Consider the following 25,549-nt stretch of genomic DNA (forward strand, 5'->3'; position numbering starts at 1 on the left):
AAGCATGGACACATGTTTAAGCATCTTCTTGTGTTACACAGGAATGACAAGAGTGTGAGCATAATTGAGATGACTGCAACCTAAACTTTAAAAGGTCCATCATTACACTAACCTTCATTGCATTTGCGTATATTTGCAAGCTATGATTAGCGAAAGCACAGTCTCCAGCTAACCTCTTTACCACAGGAGTTAACTGGGGGAATTACCTTGCTTGCATAGAACGTAAGAAAGCACTACGCACATCTTCTCTTCACCGTGTCAGTATCACGTTTGCACACTTGCATGTAAGACTTCTCCTCTAGTAATTGGCTTTGACAGAGCCTGGTGGATTTGCTCTAATGTGTCTTCTAACTAAAGTTAAAGCACCATAAAAATGCTAATTAAAAGACAGTTGTCATTGACATCCATGCTGTATGTTACAACATATGACATTTTCCTCCAAAAGAATGACTGAGGTTTTTCCCAGTTGTATGCAGGCTCAAAGAGTACAAAGGTTGAGTCTAAATATTTTCAGTATTACTTTAAAGTTGTTCTTGTTCTACTGTATAAGACTGGTTTATAGTGATTTGAATATATTTGTAATTGCATTTATGCAGTAAAATGCCGGTTGGTCTCCGTAGTGGATTAGCATGATTTGCCCCTCAGGACTGTCACTTGCATTGAATCATGGAGTAAAAACAGTGGTAACACTTCAGTTTAAGGTCCAATTCTCACTATTAACTAGTTGCTTATTAGCATGCATATTACTAGGATATTGGCTGTTTATTAGCACTTATAAAGCACATATGAATGCCTTATTCTTCATGATCATATTCTACATCCCTTAATCACCCAACACCTAAACTTAACAACTACCTTACTAACTATTAATAAGAAATAATTAGGAGTTTATTGAGGCAAAAGTCGTAGTTAATAGTGAGAATTGGACACAAATCTAAAGTATGACCGAAACGGTATTTCCTTTACTACAATACACTAATTTCAAGAGATTCACCTCAACCGTATACATTTTGAAATGAATGTTTGTCTGTTCTTGACAGAATGATACTGTGATTAAAAACTTGCACCAAGTTCAACTAGTCTTCTGCACTGAAATATAAACGTTGGCAAAAAAGCATCACCTATCTGGTCTGGACTATATGTAAATGTTGTGTTGAAAAGAATGAGATGTAGGCCTAATAGCCTACTGTTTCTCAAGCAAAGGATATTATAACTGCCATGAATAGGCAAACACACTCCAAACTTCATTATTGTACCTGCCGTAAATGGTATAACTGTGCCAGAGGGTTCAAAACCGTTTTGCTAAGGGAAAATAAATAATTGTTATTAATGCTGTTAAATATTTAATAGAGAGAAGATGGCCATCTCATTCCAGTTTTATGTTCGCCACTAATACTGTGCTTGCCACATTTCCGTGTGCTAAGACATTGTATTTATCTATGACTATGTAACGTTAAACGTTCAAGGACAAGTTGTAAAGCATGATTACCTTTCTACATTCGATATACGCAGAGTTGTCCTCCGGATATCTTCTGCTCTGTTAAAATCCTTTCAAGCATCTTGCTCTGTCCCTCTCAACTGCATACCAACAAAAACACTCCTTTTGTAATTATCGATATCACGGGTTATTATCCAGGAGCATTTCCTCCATTGAAATGTTGTCACAGCAGTGTTTTAGCTTAATTAGTCCTATTCTTAGAGCCCTGCCATAAGAACTCAATTGGATTAGAAAAGGCCAGTGGGCGACCAATCAGTGTGTCCAAACCCCCTGACCCCCCCAGACCTTCACTAATCTAACTCAACAGATGTGAAACGTGACTGTTTCACTACTGTCCTGTACTGTATATTCTCATAATATGCTGCATATATAATATAATATAATATAATATCTCATAATAAATGTTATGTATGACTGAAAGGTTTAAGAGGGATATCCCTCGAATGCCCTACTTTTGTCGCATTAATTATTGAATTATTATACACACAGCATTGACCTGTAAAAAGAAATAATAGGATGCAGCTTTCCAAGTGCAAAAGTATGTAAATATGCATTAAAACAAACACACACACACACAATTTATGCATGTTTCTATACTATAACATATTTTCTAATGCTATTTTGCTTCCACAACGTCTTTCTTCAGACTAGGTGAAAGAAAACATCTCAAAAATACACATTTAAGTATTACAATACATATCTTTAAAGGATGCTTTCTCAAAAATGATTTTTTTTCTTCAGAAATCTCCACTTCGGCAGCACTTTCATGCACCAAACTTTATAGATTTATTGCTATCTATATTTTATAAGCTTTTACAGGTTTGTTCAATTATCATTCGCCTGATTTGTGTAAAAAAAAAACATTTATTCTCTTTAAGGCTGTAGAATTTCTGATTTTATGTATTGATCCAAAAGAGAAAGAGAATTCCTTAACGTAAACAGCTTTAAATCTACTATCTGTCAACACACATTCTACAAATTAGTCCATATTTAAGTAGATAATGTGTATTTGTAGTATATATGTAAACAACATTTAACATTTGTGATTAATGAACTGTACTGGGGAAGTTAAACTTTTACCCTATTCACTTCTTGTCCAGTCTTGACATCCTCAAAGGTTTTAGAAGGTAAAATGTCGATGTACTCATTTCCTTCTCTTGTTTAGTTTCTGTGTTAGTTATGAAATCTAACAAGAAACACAAAAGAAAGCCTAGCTATAGCGATTTCTTTCAACAGTCAGTAGTACACAAGAAACGCGACGTCATCGCACGACCTCGATCGATGACGTCGGGAAGAACGCAGAAACTGCGCACGTCACATTCACGCAGAGTTACGGTGACGTAGTACGCAAGTGTCCGCAGCTCAAGGCCTGCCAGTGGACGGAAGCACAGTGATCGCAGAGCTTGTGTCTTCAAGTGGAAAACAAGACGAATACAACGAACTGCAGTGCTCTGTGTGAAGAAGACGCTTGTCCTTTTATGAATCATCTCTTGAATTGTCTGCATATCTTTTAAGAGGGTGAGTAAACACTTGCATTTTTTTTCCGCTGATGTTTTTAAGGTGGGTTGTGGGGGAGGGTAACCCTGAATTGCTGCTGTAAAACACCACAGTAAACACCGTTGACTCGCTAGTTTAAGCTAGTCAATTGGGAGAATAATATCTTAGCGCGTTATTTCACTCATTGTGTTTTACAATAATGTGTTTTACATATCGATATGGCACATGGACTGATTCCGTGGTACAGTGAATGGTAGTAATACTAAGTCTTATACATATATACTCCATGGTACTGGATACAATGATATTTACATGATCAAATATCATCGCAGATGTCTTAAACATGGTGTTTTATGGTACTAAAACATGGTAAATCTACTCATTTGTCATTCTGCAAATGACATGATGTGTAAGTTTGAGATCCTAGATTGAATACTGTGTCTCGAAACCTAGTGAGCTGACAGCATTTTTTCTTAACACGCCTATAATGCCCCAAAAATGCAGTTTGTGTATGAAGCTCGTTGAGTTTTGAGAGACAGCCATTTGTGTGCATGCATAACTCGCTGTGCTCTGATAGTACAGAACAGATTGTCTTTCACAGTATACATACAGCAGTTTTGATTTGATTTCAATGCAAGACTCATCTGGAGGTGTGAGGAGTCCAGATCAGAGAAATTGAGGTCATTGTTTGTTGGATGGTGTTGTGAGATGTTGAATTCAGGGCATTTGGGTGCGGTTCTCAATATTATTTTAGGAGATGATTGACACTTTCCATTCACATTGATGTTAAAGAATGCAATCTCTGAAATCTGAAGTATGAATTAAACTTCAATTGAAACCTGATCCCTCAAGTATTGATGCCCCATTGAACTGTGTGCTGAAATGTGTTAATTGATTTAAATAAGATTTAGTTCAATTTAGGGCTGCAACTACTAGGCCTAATTGATGATAATCAATAATGAAAATAATAAGCATCGAGTCTGATCATCAATTAAGTCTACAGTAGTGAATAACATTTCTATGGACAAACAAAGCGCATCTGAAATATAGCGGAGGACACATTCAAGTCATTTTGGAAAGATTGAATTTATGAGTTGAACGCCACCAAAAAGTGGGAACTAAGCTCGGGATTTTCTTTAAGCCCCGCGTTTACAAATTGGATGCGCGTCAGTGAGAAACATGTCGGAATACAGCAATACTTAAAGGTATTTAGCAGTGACAGTGTCAGCTTTTTTTATTTACAGCAAAATAAGCGAATTGAATTACAATAGGATTGTAATATGTGTAAAAAATGAAGTTTACAGTGGCTTCATAAATTGATTAAAAGCATAAAAAAGCAAATGCACATTCATTGTTTTTAATAGCCTACATTTTTTTAATTAAAAGTAGTAGAGTTTAAGATCATTGCTGTATTTAAGTTAATTTAGAGAAGGTACTGCGCCATCTTCTTGCACCGATGAAAGTTCCTTGAACGCACCTGACGTCGTAAATACGTACTTCCCTGGAGGACTTGAACGCACCAATAATATGAGTTATTTTGGGAGAAGTTAGGCTGGTAAGAGTTAATACGAGTTAACATTTTGTCTACGCTTTCATGTTTCTTTTTTATCATTTTTATGTTTAGTGATTTTAACTTAAATAATGTGGACAAATTTTGGTTTTACAATGTAATGTTTCCTTTTGTGTAAAGCGTAGCCGACACAGATAGAGATACATTCACTATATTTGTTTTCAGGATGTGGAGTAACATCTATTATATAAAAAAAAAGCGTTTTGATTAATCGTGGAAATCAATAACCAACAGATAATCGATTATCAAAACGATCATTAGTTGCAGCCCTAGTTTTCACTGTCTTCTATGCTATACTGTATAATGCTTTTAGGGTCAAATAAACCATCCTGCTCTTCTGATTCCTTAAAGCATTTGCCAAACACATGTAATGTCATGTTAGGGATCCTTGATATATGCCTTGAGTGGAAGAAAACACACCATGTGAACAGAAAATCACATGTACAGGCTGTCCTGTATACCGATGTAAAGAGGGTAAGCATAATATGCTAAATTTGAGTCATTTGTCTCAGCCTGGGTCATTTGTTTGCACTGTTCCCTGAGCAGTGTACCTGTTTAAATATGTATTTCTGCTTCAAGTCACTATAACGCTGACGATGCGTTAAGCTGATGCTTCTTAGGTCAGATTCGTCACCCACTTTCCACAGCGCTTTGGTATTTGCATAGACTTTCGTGGCAGTGCATGAATAAAATATATTGATATTTTGCACCATTTTGATGATATTTAATATTTATCTTGATATTTATGCCTTTGCTCTGGATATCTTTCATCTAGTTAAAAATAAAGCATGTATTTCATCATATTCTTCTCTCTTTATCTTCTTGACTTTCGGCTTCTTTCACAACTTGACGGTCGGTGGATAGGGTCTTGGCGTCCGCAAGGGTAAGACGACGTCTTCGACTTGCTTCCCCAGGTCTTCTTCGGCGCATAGCGGTGTTCCTACCTTCCACATTGGTGGTCGTCGGCACCAGAGTAGTTTGAATGGCGGTCTGGCGCTGTCCACTTGGCACACGTGCCCGAACCTCTTCTGTATCGCCTCTTCGATCGTTAAACCTGATAACCGATATATATATATTGGCTGATAAATCTAAATCCAAATTTGTATAGAATTTTGAGAGCCTGATTACAGAAACAAAAATCTCACTATTAATAGCCATGTCCCAAACACACAATTATAATGATGATCTGATTATGATTTTATGTAGCATGTATGACAGACTTGCGCTGCGCATGTTGTACACTTAACTGTAACTTCCTTTCTTTCTTTATTTTTTTCTTCAAGCAATCCAAAACCATCATGTTGAACATCTAAAGTGAAGAAAATCCATTACATATTGCCCAAAGTTTCTTATCGGGCTGATAACGATAACATTAAATGAACATATTTTGATCTTACATCTTATAAACTCACAGGTTGTGAAAGATCATGAAACTAGTCTAATGATAGAGAAAGTTTAATGGCACATTACATTAATTACAAAATGCAAACTATTGCTTTTTTATACTTAAATCTCTTCTATATGGTGCTGTATGTTACATGCAGCTGCTTTTATGAATTTTCCCTAACTTTGAAGGTCAAGTTTCTGCAATCACAAACCAAGTTAATATGTTGTTCTCTCTTTTCAACGGTAAACACACAACCAATCCAGACCAGGACCAGATGAACGTGTTCTACTCACTCATTTCTTTTTGTCTTTTCAGATTTTGAAGGTGAAGTTTTTCTTGAATGCCCAAGAAACAGTCAGTACGGTTTTCAACATGAACAGGAATAAGCGTGAGAAAGAGTATTACAGCATAGATGTAGGAGATTCAACATTCACCGTTTTGAAGCGCTATCAGAATCTGAGGCCAATCGGGTCTGGAGCTCAAGGCATCGTCTGGTAAGTTTAATGAATTTAATTAGCCTGTAAAATATGAAAGAAGCAGATTATCATGAAGATGGCTCATAAAAGAAAGTGTGTTAAATGAAAAACTTTTCTTTCTTTTTTTTAGCTCTGCGTATGACCACGTCCTTGAACGAAATGTTGCAATTAAGAAACTTAGCCGACCCTTTCAGAACCAAACCCATGCCAAACGGGCCTACAGAGAACTGGTCCTGATGAAATGTGTCAACCACAAAAATGTAAGACATGTTTTGTTCTGTTATATATGTAAATGTAATTTATTCTCTATGATCAAAGCTGATTTTTCAGCATCATTACTCCAGTCTTCAGTGTCACATGATGCTTCAGGAATCATTCTAAATATGCTGATTTGCTGCTCATTAAACACATTATTATTATTATGTTGTGCGGCTTCATATTTTTGTGGAAACGGTGATATGTTTTTTTTCAGGATTCTTAAAAAATATATATTACATAGAATTTTCAGCAGTAACATTATAAATTTGTTTGCAGACACTTTAGATCAACTTAATGCATCCTTGCTGAATAAAAGTATTCATTTAATTAAGAAAATAAATCCCCAAAGTTTTGAGTATTAGTGTATGTTGAAGTTAATTTTGTAATGATATAGTTTGGATAGTAAGAACTTGATATCCTCATAGATGTGACAAATCCAACCAGGTGAGCCTCACAGCACATGCACGTCTTTCACGCAGTGTGCTTTCATTTCACAGATAATTGGCTTGTTAAATGTGTTCACACCACAGAAGACACTTGAAGAATTCCAGGATGTGTAAGTTTTCTTTTCTGCTGTGAATTAGAATGGAACTGAAATGCCTTTTGACTTGTAAAATGCATAACGCGTAATATAAGTTTGGCCTTGGATTAATTCAATTTCACTGTGTGACAAGATCAGGGTTCTCATTTATAAAGCGTGCGTACGCACAAAACGGGGCTGGAAACATACGTACGCCAGTTCCCACGCAAAGGTTGTGATCTATAAAAAACAAACTTGACGGGAGAATGTGCGCACCTTTAAGCAAACTTTGAGCCGTGCGTACGCACATTCTGGAGACAAAGGGAATTGGCGACACCGATGGTGAGCTGGAGTTAAGTGTCTTTTTGGTCACTTTTAGACAGAAAATCTAAAGAAAATTTAACATATACAGAAAGATAATACAAATATAATTTCACTCACCAAGCCTGTCACTTGAAGCAAATATCCATCCCTTCTTAAAAGTCCGCGCCAGCGAGCGCATTGGGCCGTTTAGTGAAACTGACGCAAATAACAGTTTAAATAAATAAAATAATGATTTAAACTATGTTTTACTTCTGATATAAACATTTAGATTAAATATGCCATTCAAATTAATGGAGTTAAGCACTTAAACATGAAATCATTACCGAGAAGTTACAACATTTTTATATTCAAATTCAATCAATAGAAATATTTGTTGTGGATGCGGTGTTTTTGAACACTTTTCCTCTGGCATGCTGTGTTTTAATGTTTTAACCACAGAGATAACTGCTTATGATGATACTAGATTGTCTGAGAAAATAGTTTCGTGCAAATAATGCCCAAGGCCTATCTGCTTCAATTAAAAATATCAATTAAAAATACAATTCGGCCAGTGGGAAAGATTGAGAAAACTTTCTCTGAAATGTATTTTATACACTATTTGATTTATGTATTCAAAAACAAGGCAAGGATAGGCAACTACTTGATTTTTATTAATGTAATGTATCTTGTACCGTTAAACGTTATCACGTGGATGAATAATCATATGCAAATGATATGCAGATGAGGATCTGCATAGTAAAACTAGGCGTTGTAAGCTCCATATATGGTTATTTCGGGGTGGAGACGCATGTGCGCACAATCTTCCGCTGCCTGGGTTTTCTAAAGTGAATTCTGCGCAGGTTCTGGCGTACGAACGGTTTTATAAATCCGAATATTTTTTTGCATACGCCATTTTTGGCTTTTGGGCGCACGTACACTTTTAGTAAGGTTCCTACGCACAGTTTTATAAATGAGACCCCAGGGCTGTACAGTGCGACATATATATGTGACCCTAGACCACAAAACCAGTCACTTGGGTCGATCTGAAATTGAGATGTATACATTATCTGAACGCTGAATAAATAAGCTTTCCATTGATGTATGGTTTGTTAGGATATGATATTTAGCCGAGATGCAACTATTTGTAAATCTGGAATCTGAGGGTGCAAAAAATCGAAACATTGAGAAAATCTCCTTTAAAGTTGTCCATTTATGTTGGCGATTGTGCTGCATTCACTCACACAAATAAATGTTTTATATATTTACGGTAGGAAATTTACAAAATATCTTCATGGAACATGATCTTTACTTGATTTGATTTTTGGCATAAAAGAAAAATCGATCATTTTGACCCATGCAAAGTATTGTTGGCTATTGCCCGTGTGACATGGTTTAGTGATCCAGGGTCACATATATGTTGCACGTACTACAAAAAATCGGTCTGTGCGATTATTACATTTACCACAGTAGCATGCATACGTTTGTCATGTTTGTCAGAGCTTAGTTACCCACGAAAATCCCAAATCTGTGTGTATGTGCATGTATGCCTGTTTATTTGTGTGTTCCTCACTCCTTTTCCATCGTCTCCTGTCCTTAGTTATCTGGTGATGGAGCTGATGGATGCAAACCTGTGCCAGGTCATTCAGATGGAGCTGGACCACGAGAGACTCTCTTACCTGCTTTATCAGATGCTCTGCGGCATCAAACACCTACATGCTGCCGGCATCATACACAGGGTACACACACGTACACGCACACACACACACACACACACACACACACACACACACACACACACACACACACACACACACACACACACACACACACACACACACACTTCAAAGCCTTCTTTCTACATAGGCTGCATCTCCATAGGTTAATGGCTTTGAAATGCTTCAGTAACGGTCACATATGTGTCACAGGAAAAGCTCTTCACACTTAGTTGTTGCTAATAGAGTTTTATTTTATGATGTTGCTAAACTAATGAATTGATGCTCTAATACAGGAGTTTTCACACATTTTAATGCCAGCAGTATAATAATGCTCTGCAGTTTTGTCGTCTTGTCGCTTTAAATGCTCAAGCTCTATAAAGCAGGATGGATTCTGATTGGCTGTCAAAGTTTTTATCGTTCATCAGCTGAAAAAAAAAAAAGTTCTGTAAGCAATTTGGTCAGTTGTGGTGTGGACTCTATTTTTTTATAATATGAACGTTTTTTTAAAACTATATTTTCATCATTATAGTTATCGTCCTTGGTGGGAACGGGCCTTCAGCCTTGGCTTAATAAACACAAATTACCTAGAAAACTGATTTAAAGCGACAGACGACAAAACTGCAGAAAATCAACGTTTCCCCCCTACTCTTGTTTCGATGCATTGCCTTATTCAAAAAAGATTTATGTAATGATGCCTTGAATTTTGGCCAAAATAAGATATTTAATTAAGACAGCGTAATTTAGCTGCCAATTGTGTATAACAAACTTGATGTAGGGAGTGATGCTTTTACGACCCCCATCTGTTTCTTAGGGCATTATGATATTTTAAGGAATATCACATGATTGTTCTTTCATGTTTTAATTTGAACTGTAATCAAAAAAATAAAATCCAATTTTCACTTGATTACATTTTAAAATATTTAATTTTTTAATGCTTTTATTTGATTACCACTGTTTTTCTAAACAATGATAAATGTGTATTAAACCATAAATCTAGAAAAATCATAAATCGACAACACAGAATCTCAGATTACACATTCTTTTTGATTATTAAAATGTAAATAAACTTTAATAAAAAAAAATAATTAAAATGGGGAAACACTGAATTTGGGAAAAAAAACAGAATTTGGGAAAAAATAAAACTTTTAATAGCGTTTTTCAAGCTTTTGATAAATTGTTTAAGTCCATACCTTTCATGCTTTCAATTAAACAGATGTGAATTTTGATTGCTAAAATTTAATGTAATCATTACAGATTTCTTTTATTTATTAAAAACTAAAGTGTAAAAAATGGGCCATAGTTTCTGAACTGTGCTGTGCTCATTCCTACCTGTGAGACTGTGACCACTCTGCTGACCCTTAACCTCTGTGACCCACCCACTCTGCTGACCCTTAACCTCTTCTTCTCTTTCCAGGATCTGAAACCTAGTAACATAGTAGTGAAATCCGACTGTACGCTGAAGATCCTCGACTTCGGCCTGGCCCGGACGGCTGCCACCGGCCTCCTCATGACCCCTTACGTGGTGACGCGCTACTATCGTGCCCCCGAGGTCATCCTGGGCATGGGTTACCAAGCCAATGGTGAGTGCTAACCTGATGTCACTGGTTTGCAGCATGCCCACATAAAGGGTCCCAGACGACCCCAGAGCACCCTTCACATCATTCTGCTGAAAACAACCTTGATCTCACCAAATGGCTGTGGTGATTTAACATTAAAAGCCCTTGAGGGATTCTTTTGTCCAGCTGAACTAGTTTCTGCATGCCCGAGCACACTGGATGGGTTTGCCTGTAGCGCTGCGCATTAGTCACTGAGCACCAGTCTAACTTGGGAAGTGAAAGTGGTTCACTGCAGTGCGAAAATAACAGATCAATTTGAAGGCCGAAAATGCTGACGTTTAGTCCTTAGTCGGTAGTGCTGAGGAAAAATTGGCTGTGGGTCAAACTCAGAAAATTCTCAACCAGTCGCGCTGCCCTTTTTGCTTTGCTTATGTCTTCTCTCTTTCCTCTATGCTACACTCGTGTAGTGGATATTTGGGCTGTTGGCTGCATTATGGCAGAGATGGTGCGGCACAAAATCCTTTTTCCAGGGAGGGACTGTATCCTTGTTCAGCCTCTAGTCATTTGTTTTGTGAAGAGCAGGGCCACTTGGATGTCTTGATCTGTTTGGGATGATTGGCCCGTGATCCTGCCTGATGCACACTGAGATGTTTGCATGCACCGTCCTGTCACCTCTGTTGCATCCACATCAGTGCACCCTGTTCTTTGTTTGATATGTGTGTGTGTGTGTGTGTGTGTTTGTGCGTTTGTTTTTCTTTTTTATCTGCATTGATCATGCCATTTCATTTGTAAGATTTTTGACAGTTTAATTTGGTTGTCATTTCATTTTTCAGTTGATGTCTGGTCTGTTGGATGCATCATGGCTGAAATGGTCAGAGGTAGTGTGTTGTTTCCTGGCACAGACCGTATCCTTACCTGGTCGTCTTTACTGTCCCATTGTTAGTGTTTTTGAGTGTTTGTTTTGTTATTTTACCCTTTATATGTGTTTTTTCATTGATGTGCAAAAAAGGGTTGAAATGTTGAAATGAAGATCAAGATTAAATTTCTCATTCATTCATATATATATACCAGGGGTGTAACGATTCGTTTTAACAACGATTCGATTCGTATCGCGATTCGTGGTTGTCGATATGATTCAAGGACAATATTGGTTCATTTAGAACGATACGATCCGAAACGATTCAGTGACTTTTTAGCCAAAAATTCTTGTAAGGGAATCAGGTATCAATTAATTATGGATATAAACAAACAAGTAAACAACAATTAATGTCAAATGCATTCACATTTTATTTGAATAAAGAAGGGCTGCACGATTATGACAAAAATCATAATTGTCGATTATTCCCTTGAAATTGTAATTGCGATTATTAATTACGATTATCACAACATTGAATGATGTTTTGAATAGTTTGGCCATGGGACCCACATTTCCCCATGGTCATCAAGCTGCGACCCACCTTTTTAGGAATTATATAGGCCTGTTATAATACATTTGTTTACACAAAATTTGTTGACACGCTACGAGCACAGTATAACGATGACAGGACATGAAATTTCTTTGCGCCGCTTGTTGTCTTTGCGCTGCTGCTGGCGCGTCACGCATGGCGATGACGTCACAGATAGGCAGACTGAATCGAGTAACGTTTAACGCCTTCATCATTAAAAGTGCTAAGAAAAAACATCCATATAAAGTCTGACATGTTTAAATCCAATGCGTTATTTCCTAGTATTGATCAAATCGATTCATTACCTTTTAAAACGATGTTAGATCGATATATGTCGTCCGGAAGGCCAACTTGCCGAGCACAGATCGATGTAGTTGGATCATATGAATATAAATCGATACATCGATGTAGTTGATGAATAGTTACACCCCGAATATATACACACACAGTATGGGCCCTATTTTACACCCAGCACAATGCAGCGCGACGCAAGTGTTTTTTGCTAGTTTTAGTCCAACACAGTTTTCATTTTCACGTCCTGCGCTACGTTGTTTAAATAGCAAATGAATTTGCGTCCATTTGTGCGCCCATGGGCTGCTGGTCTGAGAACGAGGTGTGTTCAGGCGCATTGTTGCTATTTTGAGGAACAGAAATAGACTGCGCCATTGACCAACTGAAACCTGGTCTAAAATCAATGGCGCAATTTTTTTTATTTATGTAAAGAGCGCGTTAGTAATGTGCGCCTATAGGCGGGTCCACACCCCGCGTACACTCTGCTTATTACACACACAGGGACGCACAGCAGCACACAAACATGCCAAATATTTAAAGGTTGTATCAGCGATTTCAGGCCCAAACATAAATGATCACATTCTGTATCACATTCTCTGAGATCTGCACACAAAAACAATTGGGTTCACCAACCACTCAAAACCAAAATAAATAATGTTCCAACCAATCGCCGACAGGGCTGGGTGTTGTGAGGTTTTCGCGTGCAGCCGTCATAGGCAGCCGTGCATGAGCGCAAAACCTCACAACACCCGCCCCTGTCGGTGATTGGTTGGAACACTATTTATTTTGGTTTTGAGTGGTTGGTGAACCCAATTGTTTTTGTGTGCAGATCTCAGAGCCTAGGCTGCCTACAGAGACGCGTTTTTTTGACGGCATGCTTACGGGGCGGGCAGCTAGCGCATCTAATGTAAAGATTAGATGAATGTGATCATTTATGTTTGGGCCTGAAATCGCTGATACAACCTTTAAATTAAAAGGATTACAATGTAAAAGATTATTATTGTATACATAAAGATATGGTGGAATCCGGCTTGTCCCATAGATGTTCTGATTGCGCACTTTTACCTCACGCACGAGCGGATCCGCTTGCGTCCTGGAGACGGCGTCGGTATTCCCACTATCAAATTCCGTCATGTAAATAGCGAATCCGCCATGGCGCGAGCGCAACTGGCATTTAAAGGGAATGGGAGATGAAACTCTAATTGGTTTAACGCACGTAAATCCCAAAACACACCCATTACTCAATAAGAGAATAGGGACAACCCTTTTAGACCACACGACGGGAGCGCCGACCATTTTTCCCATCGTTAAACTAGCAAAAGTGGATTCCGACGCCCTAAATGAACTTGCGCCGTGCGCTTTAGACCATACGCTTAGATCGTTAAAATAGGGCCCTATATATTATATTAATGTAACATTATGACTTTCAGTGGAGACTTGTCACATCACGCTGGATTAGGAAATGTGCTAGTCTCATTCTTAAATAATAAAGAGGTTATCTGCTTAAAATGTTTCACTTTGGGTAATTATGTTTATGTATGTGACTTTGAAGGAAGTCACCCAGATCTTAGTCAGGTAAGAGAGAGACATGATGATGTGCCTCCAGTCAGTAGTTTTCCTTAGCATGTAATGTGAAGATATTGACCAGTGGAACAAGGTGATCGAGCAGCTGGGCACACCGTCACAGGAGTTCATGCTGAAGCTGAACCAGTCTGTGAGGACTTACGTGGAGAACAGACCTCGCTATGCTGGATACAGCTTTGAGAAGCTCTTCCCTGACGTGCTCTTCCCTGCAGACTCTGACCACAACAAACTCAAAGGTGACGGATACTTCAATATTTAGGCCTGCCTAAAGCCTTTTATTGTTTTATAGTGCTGTTACACTGAATGGATTATTGGATGTTTAAAGATGCAAATAGCAGATAAATGCAAACTTCTGACTGAATGTGCAACCGATCATAAGACTACCAAGAGTTAGGCGACTGATGCTAGACCATTGTGTTATATTTGTTGCAAATATTGTTTTAATTTGTACTTGTAATTATTTAATGAAAATGGTACATTTAACAAATAAGTAAACAAGTAAACAAATGCTACCTGCCACTGACTAGCAATAGCCAGTAGCAAAGTCAAACCTATGGGTTCTTAAGTGGCAGGTGTATTTATATATATTTATAATTTTTTATTTTTTTTTATAATTATAATAACAACTTTATTTTGTAAAGCGACTTTAAAAGTTGCTTTCTCACAGCACTTTACAAAAAAGACCACCAAAAAAAAACCACCCTAGCAGAATAAAATTAAACGACATTAAAACAAATGCAATAAAGAATTAGTAATCAGTTTTAAAACAACAGTAACAAGACAACAAATACAAATAATTATAAATGAAAATGCGTATTAAACCTGTAGACCAATAGTCAAGTATAAGCCATCCAAGAAAAGAAAATGTTTTAAGATAAGATTTAAAAGTGCTTCAGATTTTCTTGCACCATTTGATGCCATTTCTAGATAAGAAAAGTGTCCACCGAAACTAATTACAAATTTATTTATTTTTACGTACTTGGGTATTCTTCATAGTTCACAGCCATAAACTATTGGCTGTATATAAAAAGGCTTGAGCCTGTTAAAATGTGCTATTAAAAGGAAATATGTCAAGAAATTAAACTATCACAAAAAATTGCATGGGGTCTTCAACCGTTGTAAAATTACTGTAATCCATGACTCCCACTAGCTTATTGCTTTAATTAAAGGCGCATTTAATTCATGATTATGCTTTGCTGTTTCAACCTGGCTTCTTAAGACGCAGGATTTAGTTTTTCCCTTCATTAAACTCCCATCAAATTGCAGTAATCCTAGATCAGCATGATTGTCCATGGCGAGTTACCTCTCAATTCAGTTTCTGATTTAAATGCAATTATTTTTCAGCGAGCCAGGCCCGAGACTTGTTATCCAAAATGCTGGTAATAGATGCGTCAAAGCGAATCTCAGTGGACGAGGCCCTCCAGCACCCCTACATCAACGTGTGGTACGACCCGTCAGAGGTGGAAGCGGTAAGTGCTTCAGTGCTCATTATTTCGAGGTGCTCGTTGACTTCAGAGTCCAGATGGAGCCAACTCTCCCGAGCGCATTAATTATAATTTCCTTTCCTTTGTGACGTATCTGATTGACATTTTTCTGCTTGGTTTCAGCCGCCACCGGCGATCACGGATAAACAGCTCGATGAGAGAGAACACACAGTAGAAGAGTGGAAAGGTGCTTGTTTTTTAAAGTTATTGACTGTTTTTATATGTTGTTGTCATTCTTGAATTTTAGTCTCAAGATAAGACAAACACATGATTATTTTGCCTTTTTATTTAGATCTTGATGGACGCATGAAATATAAGATTATTTGTAATAAATCATGTAACACTTACATGAATCGTAACACTTGCTCCTCTGTATCTGTTCCCTGATCAGAGCTGATATATAAGGAAGTGCTGGACTTGGAGGAGCGAACGAAAAACGGGGTGATCCGAGGACAGCCGGCCTCACTAGGTTAGTTTCCTCCTTGATTTATGAAATGAACTCTGTATTAGGCTTTTCACACTGTGGTTAACCTTGGGTTAATTGTTTTTAACCCCAGGTTAAGTTATGTTTTAACCCTGGATTATGAAGCTTTGCTCCGAAGCAGGTTTAGAATTTAGTTTACTTACAAATGCGTTAACTGAAATCTTGACAAGAAAGTATTATGTTTACAATTATTTTCCGCAGTAGTTATTTGGGCTCTACTAGAATAGGTCAATAGATCATGCTTGAATGTTCAAAAAACACCTTATTTTCCACATATTCTTCATTGTTGCAGCTCCTCTCTTCCCAGTCTGTCAGTAACGCTCTGTTTAGTTTCTGTCCCTATGAAGCCCCTCCTTCTGAAAAGCACACTGTGCTCTGATTGGTCGGCTGGATCAGTGAGTTGTAGGGCTGCAGCTATCAATTCTTTTTGTAATCAATTAATCTAGCACTTAATCGATCGATTAATCGGATACATTTTTTTGTGTGTATTTTTAAACAACCAAAACAAATACGAAAATGATGTGGCTGTAAAATGATCAAGCATTTGGCTTTTATTTCTCAAAAAAACAGAGGTATTTATTCCAACTCCAACATTTTGGCTCCAAAACTAAGCCTATTTATTGCAATTTTTACCCATTTAGTGTTTATAAGTGCCAGTGCCAACAATTATATAACAATACAGTTAAGTCAACTTACTGTAAAACATGTATAACATGTAAAACTATGAATACAAACTTAAATAGTAAAGGCCATTTGGCCTTAGTTTTGTCTTCTTAATACAACATTACAAAAAAAGGATTGCACCTTCTGCAAATTACCCACCTGAGAACAAAAATAAATGAATATAAAATATCAGGCCAAACAGGTACACAATGTATACAATTTATAAAAAAATAAATGTAAATAAAACAATTATAAATAAGAATCAGGCTTTTTCAGCTGTAATCTCAAAACAAACATCAAAGTGTACTTTTATAAACTTTTATAAACCCAGCCAATTTAATCACAATGAACATCCAAAATAAAATCTTTAACATATATATATATATAACAACTGCAAAGCGTCTAATTTGTAAACAAAATGATTTACGCACTAAATCCAATTGCTGTGAGGTTCGGGATGTGACGTCTGTTTTGAGAGTTTAAAAATATGCAAATTGTGTTTATGCTGGATTTAATGCGTAAATAATTTTGTTTACAAATTAGACGTTTTGCAGTTGTTATATAAATGTTAAAGATTTTATTTTGGATGTGTTCATTTTGATTATATTGGCTGGGTTTATAAAAGTTTATAAAATTGAAAGGATATCTTTGCTTGGTGCATTTGGAAACAAAGCTTGTCTATTTCTAATGTAATCGCGTGCATCGCTGATGATTATACTGTCCGTGTGTTAAAAAAAAAAACTTTAGATTAAACACACTTGCAACAGACACACCCCAGAGCGGAGACGTTACAGCGTTGCCAGCGGCACTGAGCGGAGTTTTGCCGCTGTAGTGGACACGCACCGTTACTCTCCGCCATCGCGCCAACTAAATTCAAAATGTATCACGCGCTATGGTGTGCTTCCTGAACATTGAACAACGGTCCGTGTGAAACAATCAGGGCCCGTATTCATAAAGAATCTTAATGCAAAGAGTAGCTCCTAGTGACAAAATTCTAAGAAAATTCTTAGAAATGTGGGCGTTTACTCTTAAATTTAAAGAAAAAATCCTAGTAAAGAAAAAAGTAATTCAGAAAGCATCTTAACCCTTAAAAGAGGTCTTAAGGTCAAAATTGTAAGGAGCATGGACGAGGACTTTTAAGAGGCTTAAGAGTTTCTTTAGCAGAGGAGAAAATGGCAGAAAGACGAAGAAGGAGAAGAAATGTGTTGCAGACAATGGATGACAGTGAGTTAATTAGACGCTTTAAATTAGATCATGCAGGGATCATGTTTGTGACAGATCTTTTTAGAGACACGCTAATATCTCCAACACAGCGCAGAAATGCCATAGCACCAGAAATGAAAGTAATCACTACATTACGATATTTGGCAACTGGGAAAATTCCATGTTTGATACATTAAAACCAACATTCAAACCACCATTTAAATAGACATGCCAACAATCAGTGTAATTAGAAAGAGTGGAACAATTTTTATCATTCTAAGTCAAGTCAAGCTTTATTAAGATCCCTTTAGGGGCAATTTGGTTGCAGCACAGGCAAACAGACAAACAAACTGACACATACAGTACATCATGGTAATAAATAACAAACACATATTACGGATTTCAGAAAGAAATGTACAAAGAATACCTAAGGTATAAAAATAAAAAAAAAAATAAAAACTTAATAAATACCTTTAAGACTTATTTAATAGTCTGATTGCGCTCGGAACAAAAGAGTATTTGTATCGATTATTTTTTATCTTTGGTAGTCTGTAGCGACGGCCCGAGGGCAGCATAGAGAACTCTGAATATAAAAAGTGTTCATTATCTAAAAGCACAGAGTGGGCTCGACTCAAAACATTTCTGTTAAACAGAACTGTCAAGCTTCTTTGCTCTTTACCTATAATCTTCCCACTGTTATTAACTAATTTATTTAGTGCATTTTTGTATTTCACACCAAGATTTCCAAACCAGCAGCTAATGGAAAAAGACAACACTGGCTCTATATAAGACTTGTAAAACAATTCTATCAGTGTTTTGTCTATATTAAATGATCTTAATTTCCTAAGACAGAAAAGACGCTGCTGTCCCTTTTTACAAAGGGCATCTGTGTTCAAATCAAACCGCAATCTTTTATCAATAATTGTCCCTAGATATTTATAACTGTCCACACATTCCACCTTATTGTACTTGACAAATGTGTCTTGGGAAGGATGTGTTTGTATTCTGAAGTCAATACTCATGTCTTTTGTCTTGGATACATTTATCTGCAAACAAGCATCATCACACCACTTCACGAAATCATCAACCACTGGACCATGGCACGTTTCATTTTCTTCTAAAAGACTCACAATAACTGTATCGTCTGCAAATTTTAAGAAGTACCTATTTTTATGTTTGCTTAGACAGTCATTTGTATATAAAATATACAATAAAGGAGACAAAACACACCCCTGGGGAGAACCTGTGGATATTGTCAAGGGAGCTGAAAGACTACCGTTAACTCTCACTCTCTGAGTTCGTTCAGTTAAAAAATCTAAGACCCAACCTACCAAGTTAAGATCCAGACTAAAATTAGTAATTAATTTTTTTGCTAAAATATGAGGTTGTAGAGAATTAAAAGCAGATGAAAAGTCGACAAATAAGAGCTTAGCATGAGTTTTACTACCCTCCAGGTGCTGTAATACCATGTTTAGAAGAGTTGCTGTTGCATCTTCTACACCTCGCTTTGTTCTATATGCGAACTGAAGAGGGTCTAACAAATCCTTTGTTTTATCTAATAATTCATATTTTACTAATTTCTCAAAACATTTCATTATAAGGGATGTTAATGCTATTGGCCTAAGGTCATTTAGTGTTACAGCATGTGTGGTTTTCGGCACTGGCACTACGATGGCTTCCTTCCAGAGTTTTGGTACTCTCTGGAGGGCAATTGATCTTTGAAAGATGTTACAAAACACTGGCGCCAATTGTTCTGCACAGACCTTAATTAAACGCCCTCCGATTTTATCAGGACCGGGGCTTTTTCTCACATTACAACCCTTAAAAACTTTCATTACAGACAATTCATCAAAAAAGTTATAAGCACAACCATAACTCATTTTAGATTTCATAGACTCTGTCACTGGACCAAAATCAGCCACATCAAATCGTGAATAAAACTTATTTAAGTCCTCTGCCAGCTGACTACTAGAGTCATACTCAGGTAATTGAATTTTCTTAATCTCATACCCTTTAGTTCCAGTTATAAGCGTCAACCCCTTCCAAACAGACCCCAAATTGTTCATACTCAACTCTTTCTCGAGCTTTATTTTATAATTTAACTTTGCTTTCCTCACTTCTGTTTTTATTTCCTTTTGTAGTTCAAGTTTTTTGACCAGATTACCCTCCTGAAATGCTCTACACCTCTCATTCATGAGTGCTTTAAGAGAATTTGTAAACCATGGCTTATTATTTGAGAATATTTTAACAGTCTTGCGGGGGATAAGCATCTCTTCACAAAAGGATATATAGTTACTAGTAACTTCTGTAAGTTCATCTATACTCGAGCAAGAGTCATAAAAAACATCCCAGTTCGTACACTCCAAACATCCCTGCAAAGATACAGTAGACTCCTCAGACCACAGGCTGATGTTCTTGATCTGTGGCCGTACTCGTCTTAAAACAGTTTTATAAACAGGGACAAGTAAAACAGTATTATGGTCCGCCGACCCCACTGGAGGCTGAACAACAGACTTATATGCATCCTTAATTGATCCGTAACAGAGGTCAAGAGTTGTATTTTGACGTGTTGGGCAATGCACATATTGATAAAAATTCCGCAAACACTGCTTCATGGAACACTTATTAAAATCGCCCAGAATCAGGTTTGGAGCATCCGGAGAAATAGCTTGCAGTCTATGCACAACACTCCCAAGGGTCTCTACTACATCTGCTTCATTTGCTCTCGGATGTATGTAGACCACTGTTACAAAAAGTTGAGGGAATTCGCGGGGCATGTATTGTGGTCTGAGTGATACAGAGAGCAGTTCAAGGTCTTTAGTGCACACGCTCTCTCTCACAGTAACAGATCTACACCATTCTTGGTTTATATACAGACAAACGCCTCCTCCTTGTTTTTTACCCGTAACTAAGGGACAACGGTCTGTCCGAAAAGGAGTGCCAAAACCGTCGATAAAACCGTTCTAAGCCAAGCAAATACCTTATAGGAAATCAACAGCATGGTTAATAAAATAAGGATTTATATATATAATGTGTGTGTGTGAGAACGGTCAAATAGGAAAAATTACGCATGTAATTTCAAAGTGAAGGCTTAGAATAGACCCTATACTTAAAATCACTTTTTTCCCCTTCTTGGACAACCAACCAATCACAGTCTTCAAAAGATTGTGTCATACATAGCAACGGGGTCAACCCCGCCTTCTTACTAAGATAAAAGTTTTTGTCTTTTCCTTACTCAGAGTTGCTCTCAGATCAGTCCCGAATCGCTCTTAAGCTAAGACTCCTACGTAAAAGTTTTTAAGCTAAATTAAGAGTTTTCTGAGAGGATTCTTAGAATCTTTATGAATACGGGCCCAGATCCCTGCGCTTCATAGGAATTTAACGAGGCTTCGAGGCAGAGTTTTTGCCTCGAGGAATTTTTGTAATCGAGTTAATCGAGTAACTCGATGAATCGTTTCAGCCCTAGTGTGTTGTGATTGGTCGAGCGCTTCGAGCGTGTTTGGAAATGTCCCGCCCCTTCCCATAACCGCCAGTTTAACACACTACTAACTAACTCAACCAGGCCCCGCCCCTTTATTCTGCATATTCATTATTTAAATGAGGAATATTGTGACGTGTTCGTTCCCGGAAGAAACTCAAGACTACAATGGAGGCGTTTCAGGGAGTTCAGAAACACTGACACTGATATAGAGAAGAACTTTATCCTTTGGAACTTTTTTAGCAACAGCAACATTACACACAAAAGAAATATGAACATGTAAAAAAAAAGAAAAAAAAAGATAGAAAGCATAATAGGTCCTCTTTAATATCAATCAGTTTTTTCCCCCATTAAATGTGTCAACATCTTTAATACCTGATACATTTACTTGAAAAGCAACATTATGTAAGATATTAAGAATATGTATAAAGCATCTTGCTTGTGAAGTAAATCGATCATGCTGTAAAGATGTTAACACACACACACACACCTGTCTGATAAAACTGTGCTGTGTTCCTCATAGCACAGGTGCAGCAGTGAGCAACGACTCCCAGGAGCCCTCGACGACGTCCTCCTCCTCCACAAACGACGCGTCGTCCATGTCCAGCGACCCCACCGTGACCTCGGACACGGACAGCAGTCAGGAGACCACAGGACCGCTGGGCTGCTGTAGATGACCATCCTCGTTCATCCCGTTCCCGCTAACATCCCTCTTCAACTGGCAAACGGAAACGTGTCCTCCTTTCTTTCTAAAAACTTGACAAGTTCTTTTGAATCGAAAAAGTGTAAGAATGGAGGTAAGAGTTTTTGAGGGCACCTTGAAAGCTTTTACACCAAACCAGCATTACTTTGATTGCTTTCATTTGCTGTACTTTAATTTTGCATCAGATCGAAGCTAGCGCTACGTCATCTTGCCATTTGGACGTGGAATGATTCGAGTTTATTTGTAAAGATGGATGGTGAATATATTTTTGAGATGTTTTTATTTTTTGAGCGTCGTTTTTAATCACTAATTAGTGGAGGTTCTTTAAATGGCACGTCCATTTCCTGGATAAATTAATGTTTCCACACTGTTACTACTGTTTGGTGTATAAAATGCATCTGGTCTAAGATGGTTTTAATATGACCTGTGTACCTAAAACACAAGTTTAGTTGAACGTTTTATTTGGTCTGGCTTTACAAAAACACACTTTAAGCTACTCTTTCTAATTTCTAATTTCAGTGCACAAGATTTACTCTCTGTAAAAACACGTTTGGGTTTTCAAACGTCACCGTGTGTAATCTAGTCTGTACATATTTCAACTCGAAACCCACAGCTTTCTTTCAGCGCTGTACAGTCCTGTAAAAGGAACACAACACAGTTCTTGTTTGAACACTTCAGTATATGATATGAAACCGAAATTGGGATATTTGGTCCCTGCATAAGAAACGCTTTTGATTTCTTTAGTCTTTACAATCAAACTGCGTATAGTATACCAATGTGATCTTATTTATTAGGCTATGAGAAAAAGTTTTTTTAAATAATGTCATTTTAGATGCAGCAATCAGTGCTAAATGAATGGAGGTTCAAAATAGATCATAAAGGAACTAGCCCTTTTCATGGACTTGGCAATCTAACGTTAAAAAAAATCCCATCATGATCATTTTATAAAAAATCTTTGATTATGTAATGTTTTGGAATGTTATTATATCGATATCAGTGTATGTAGTGTAAACTCTGCTCCTCCTACTGTAAAGAATACAACACGACTCTTATGACTACAAGCTAAATCCATCACTAAAATCTGAAATGCCATTCATCATTGGGCTTTTATTTTGTTTTCGAAATGGAGAAAGTGCCTGAGTCCAGCATTCATTCCTGAATGATTAGAAAGAGGAAGAAATTTGGGTGAGGTTTTTCAAAGTAATACTGTTCATATCATGTTGGAGTGTCTATTTTTCTATTGTATTTGGATGTGTGTGTGTGTGATGTAGATTGAAAGGTTGGGGCATGTTGAGAAAATGCAAAGGGACGTTTCCTCAAGCAAGGTCTTTCATCAAAGTAATAGCAGATTGGAACATTTTTGGTATGCGTATATGGTTTGCAGCTTTATTTTGTTTAGGGAAATGTGCAAGATATTGCAACGAATGCTGTGGATGGGAACTACATTTCCCATGAGGCAATGCTAGCGAATGGACATGTATGTATGGTGATAGTTGAGAGGATGTAGGAACAGAAGGTTTGTGTTTGCATAATGATTGGCATATATAATCTTTTATTTGAGTTGCATCCCGGACAGTTTTTATTTTTATTTTTCATTTTAAGTGCTCTTAATTTTTCTTTGCTGTCTTTAGGCTAATGAATTTTAACTTCAGATTTTTCATTGCATTTGCTTTTATTTCATCTGTCAAAAATGTTATAATTCAGATCAAAGTAGGCTTTGATGAACTACCTCACTCTAAATTTCTAGTTTTTTTTTTTTTTTTTTTTTTTGACGTAGTTGCCCGTAAAATGTTAATACAGATTTCATTATTTATTTATTTCTAAAGTGAACTATTGTCAATAGTAGGCAACGTATAGTTTTGTACATTATGTATACTTCACCTAGAAGTAAAAGAACTGAAATGTAAATTTGATCTTTTTGTTTAATTTTCTTTGTACTCATTTTTTTACAGTTGATGTGCAATACCCACTGCTGTCATGCTAGTTGTAATCAGTAGATCTAGACTTATTAGTTTTAAATATGTACCCAGAGGTAGAGATATGTTTGGTACTGTCCGATAAACACTTTTTTTTTTTTTTTTTTTTTTTTTTTTTTTGTCTTTTTAAATCTGGATATATTTTTCATTTTGTGGCTTTTTTCGTCAATGTTACATAACCTGTCTTACCAAAAACTAAATTCTGTGGCTGATGTTAGCAAGGTTTCATGTTTAGCCACAGGACTTTGATCAACCTGGTAAGTTCAATTCAAAAACATCTGTAAAATATCTTGAATTACCAATATGTTAAGATTTGGTGTTGGCGTGTAATATTTGCTAGCAACGCCAGCCCAACAATTATTAAATTGCTAACTCTGTGTGCACTGAACAGCATACAGACAATGAGAAGTGCACTACTACAAAGAATGCACTGGGATCTTATGATACCAATTGTACATGTACTGCAAATAAACACCAGTTTGAATCAGAATCATTTTCCCATGTCTCATTGCAGCTCAATATACAAGGAGTTTATGTTTACGTTTTAGACAGAATATTGTCAGTTATTTACATTTTTAGTAGTGGCGTCACTGAATAAATCAGTTGAGTGAATGTTTCAATGACTTGAATGAGTTTGGAATAACATACTACTCTTAAAAGGCCAGTTTTTCCAATAATGATAACTGTATTGATTTCCACACTAACGTACAATAATGTTCTGTATATTACAGTGGTGGTCAAAATTGATGGCACCCCTGATAAATATGATAAAAAAATGGCTGTAAAAAATAAATCTCAAGCTCTTTAAAGTCGAGTGGATTCTGATTGGCTGAAAATGTTTTAATCATCTAAAAAAATCACTCAAAGCATTTTCTGTTTTGTTATCGCTATAGCTTATTCAAACCTAATTTTCTAGCAAATGAACGATAAAAAACATTGACAACCAATCAGACCAGGCACTAATGGTTTTGAAGATCAACCTATGGTGCTTTTAAGAAACGCTGTCCATAACAGTTGTTTCATGATCAATTTGAAAGTTGCACGGCAATCGTATGCGGATGTTGGAGATGGTGCAAAGGCAGGGCTGCGTTTAACTACATTTTTAGCACTACCCATACACTGTAAAAAAAAAAACTTCCTTCCATTGTAGAAAAATTAAGCCAAAGTATCCCAGAAACAGTCATTGCTGATTACGTCATTTCAAGCTCGGGTCTTAAAGGGGTGGTATAATGCCCTTTTCACAAGATGTAAAATAAGCCTCTGATGTCCCCAGAGTGTGTATATGAAGTTTTAGCTCAAAATACCCCACAGATATTTTTATATAGCATGTTAAAGTTGTCACTTTTTGAGGGTGAGCAAAAATGCACTGTTTTTGTGTGTCCCTTTAAATGCAAATGAGCTGCTGCTCCCCGTACAGGGGGCGGAGCTACAACAGCTTGCACTCACACACACACATGC

At 37.0% G+C, this 25,549-nt stretch overlaps 3 protein-coding genes across 4 annotated transcripts in view; 1 reads left to right on the forward strand and 2 right to left on the reverse strand.

The window, feature by feature from the left end:
- The window catches only part of frmpd2 (FERM and PDZ domain containing 2), a 69,649-nt gene extending 66,989 nt beyond the window's left edge, over positions 1-2,660 (reverse strand). Inside the window, exon 1 of the mRNA XM_081393724.1 lies at positions 2,579-2,660. The gene's annotated coding sequence lies outside the window, so the exon portion shown is untranslated. The remainder of the gene's footprint in view (positions 1-2,578) is intronic.
- A 181-nt stretch (positions 2,661-2,841) lies between these two features.
- mapk8b (mitogen-activated protein kinase 8b) lies at positions 2,842-24,577 on the forward strand. 2 transcript variants are annotated; one of them, XM_081393463.1, is made up of 12 exons: positions 2,842-3,016; positions 6,268-6,446; positions 6,559-6,688; positions 7,184-7,242; positions 9,107-9,245; positions 10,639-10,804; positions 11,614-11,685; positions 14,154-14,336; positions 15,445-15,569; positions 15,708-15,771; positions 15,976-16,053; positions 21,936-24,577. In XM_081393463.1, the coding sequence occupies exons 2-12, from the start codon at positions 6,325-6,327 to the stop codon at positions 21,950-21,952; spliced, it is 1,155 nt and encodes a 384-aa protein (XP_081249589.1). In that variant the 5' UTR covers positions 2,842-3,016; positions 6,268-6,324; the 3' UTR covers positions 21,953-24,577. The 2 variants fall into 2 exon arrangements, with proteins under 2 accessions (XP_081249589.1, XP_081249588.1); XM_081393462.1 differs by having other exon boundaries at positions 2,856-3,016; positions 21,941-24,577.
- The window catches only part of arhgap22b (Rho GTPase activating protein 22b), a 60,248-nt gene continuing 41,067 nt past the window's right edge, over positions 6,369-25,549 (reverse strand). Inside the window, exon 7 of the mRNA XM_081393461.1 lies at positions 6,369-6,470. Within this exon, the coding sequence (XP_081249587.1) occupies positions 6,462-6,470 (9 nt within the window). The 3' untranslated portion in view covers positions 6,369-6,461. The remainder of the gene's footprint in view (positions 6,471-25,549) is intronic.

This window comes from Scardinius erythrophthalmus (genome assembly GCF_964197995.2).
Source record: "Scardinius erythrophthalmus genome assembly, chromosome: 18".
Lineage (NCBI taxonomy): Eukaryota > Metazoa > Chordata > Actinopteri > Cypriniformes > Leuciscidae > Scardinius > Scardinius erythrophthalmus.

What these genes read in the sequence shown, in the direction of transcription:
- mapk8b (XM_081393462.1), top strand. Translation starts at nt 6,325, where the DNA reads ATGAACAGGAATAAGCGTGAGAAAGAGTATTACAGCATAGATGTAGGA. An exon ending in GGAGCTCAAGGCATCGTCTG is followed by an intron (nt 6,447 to 6,558) that starts GTAAGTTTAATG and finishes TCTTTTTTTTAG; the next exon opens with CTCTGCGTATGACCACGTCC. An exon ending in CACAGTAGAAGAGTGGAAAG is followed by an intron (nt 15,772 to 15,975) that starts GTGCTTGTTTTT and finishes TTCCCTGATCAG; the next exon opens with AGCTGATATATAAGGAAGTG.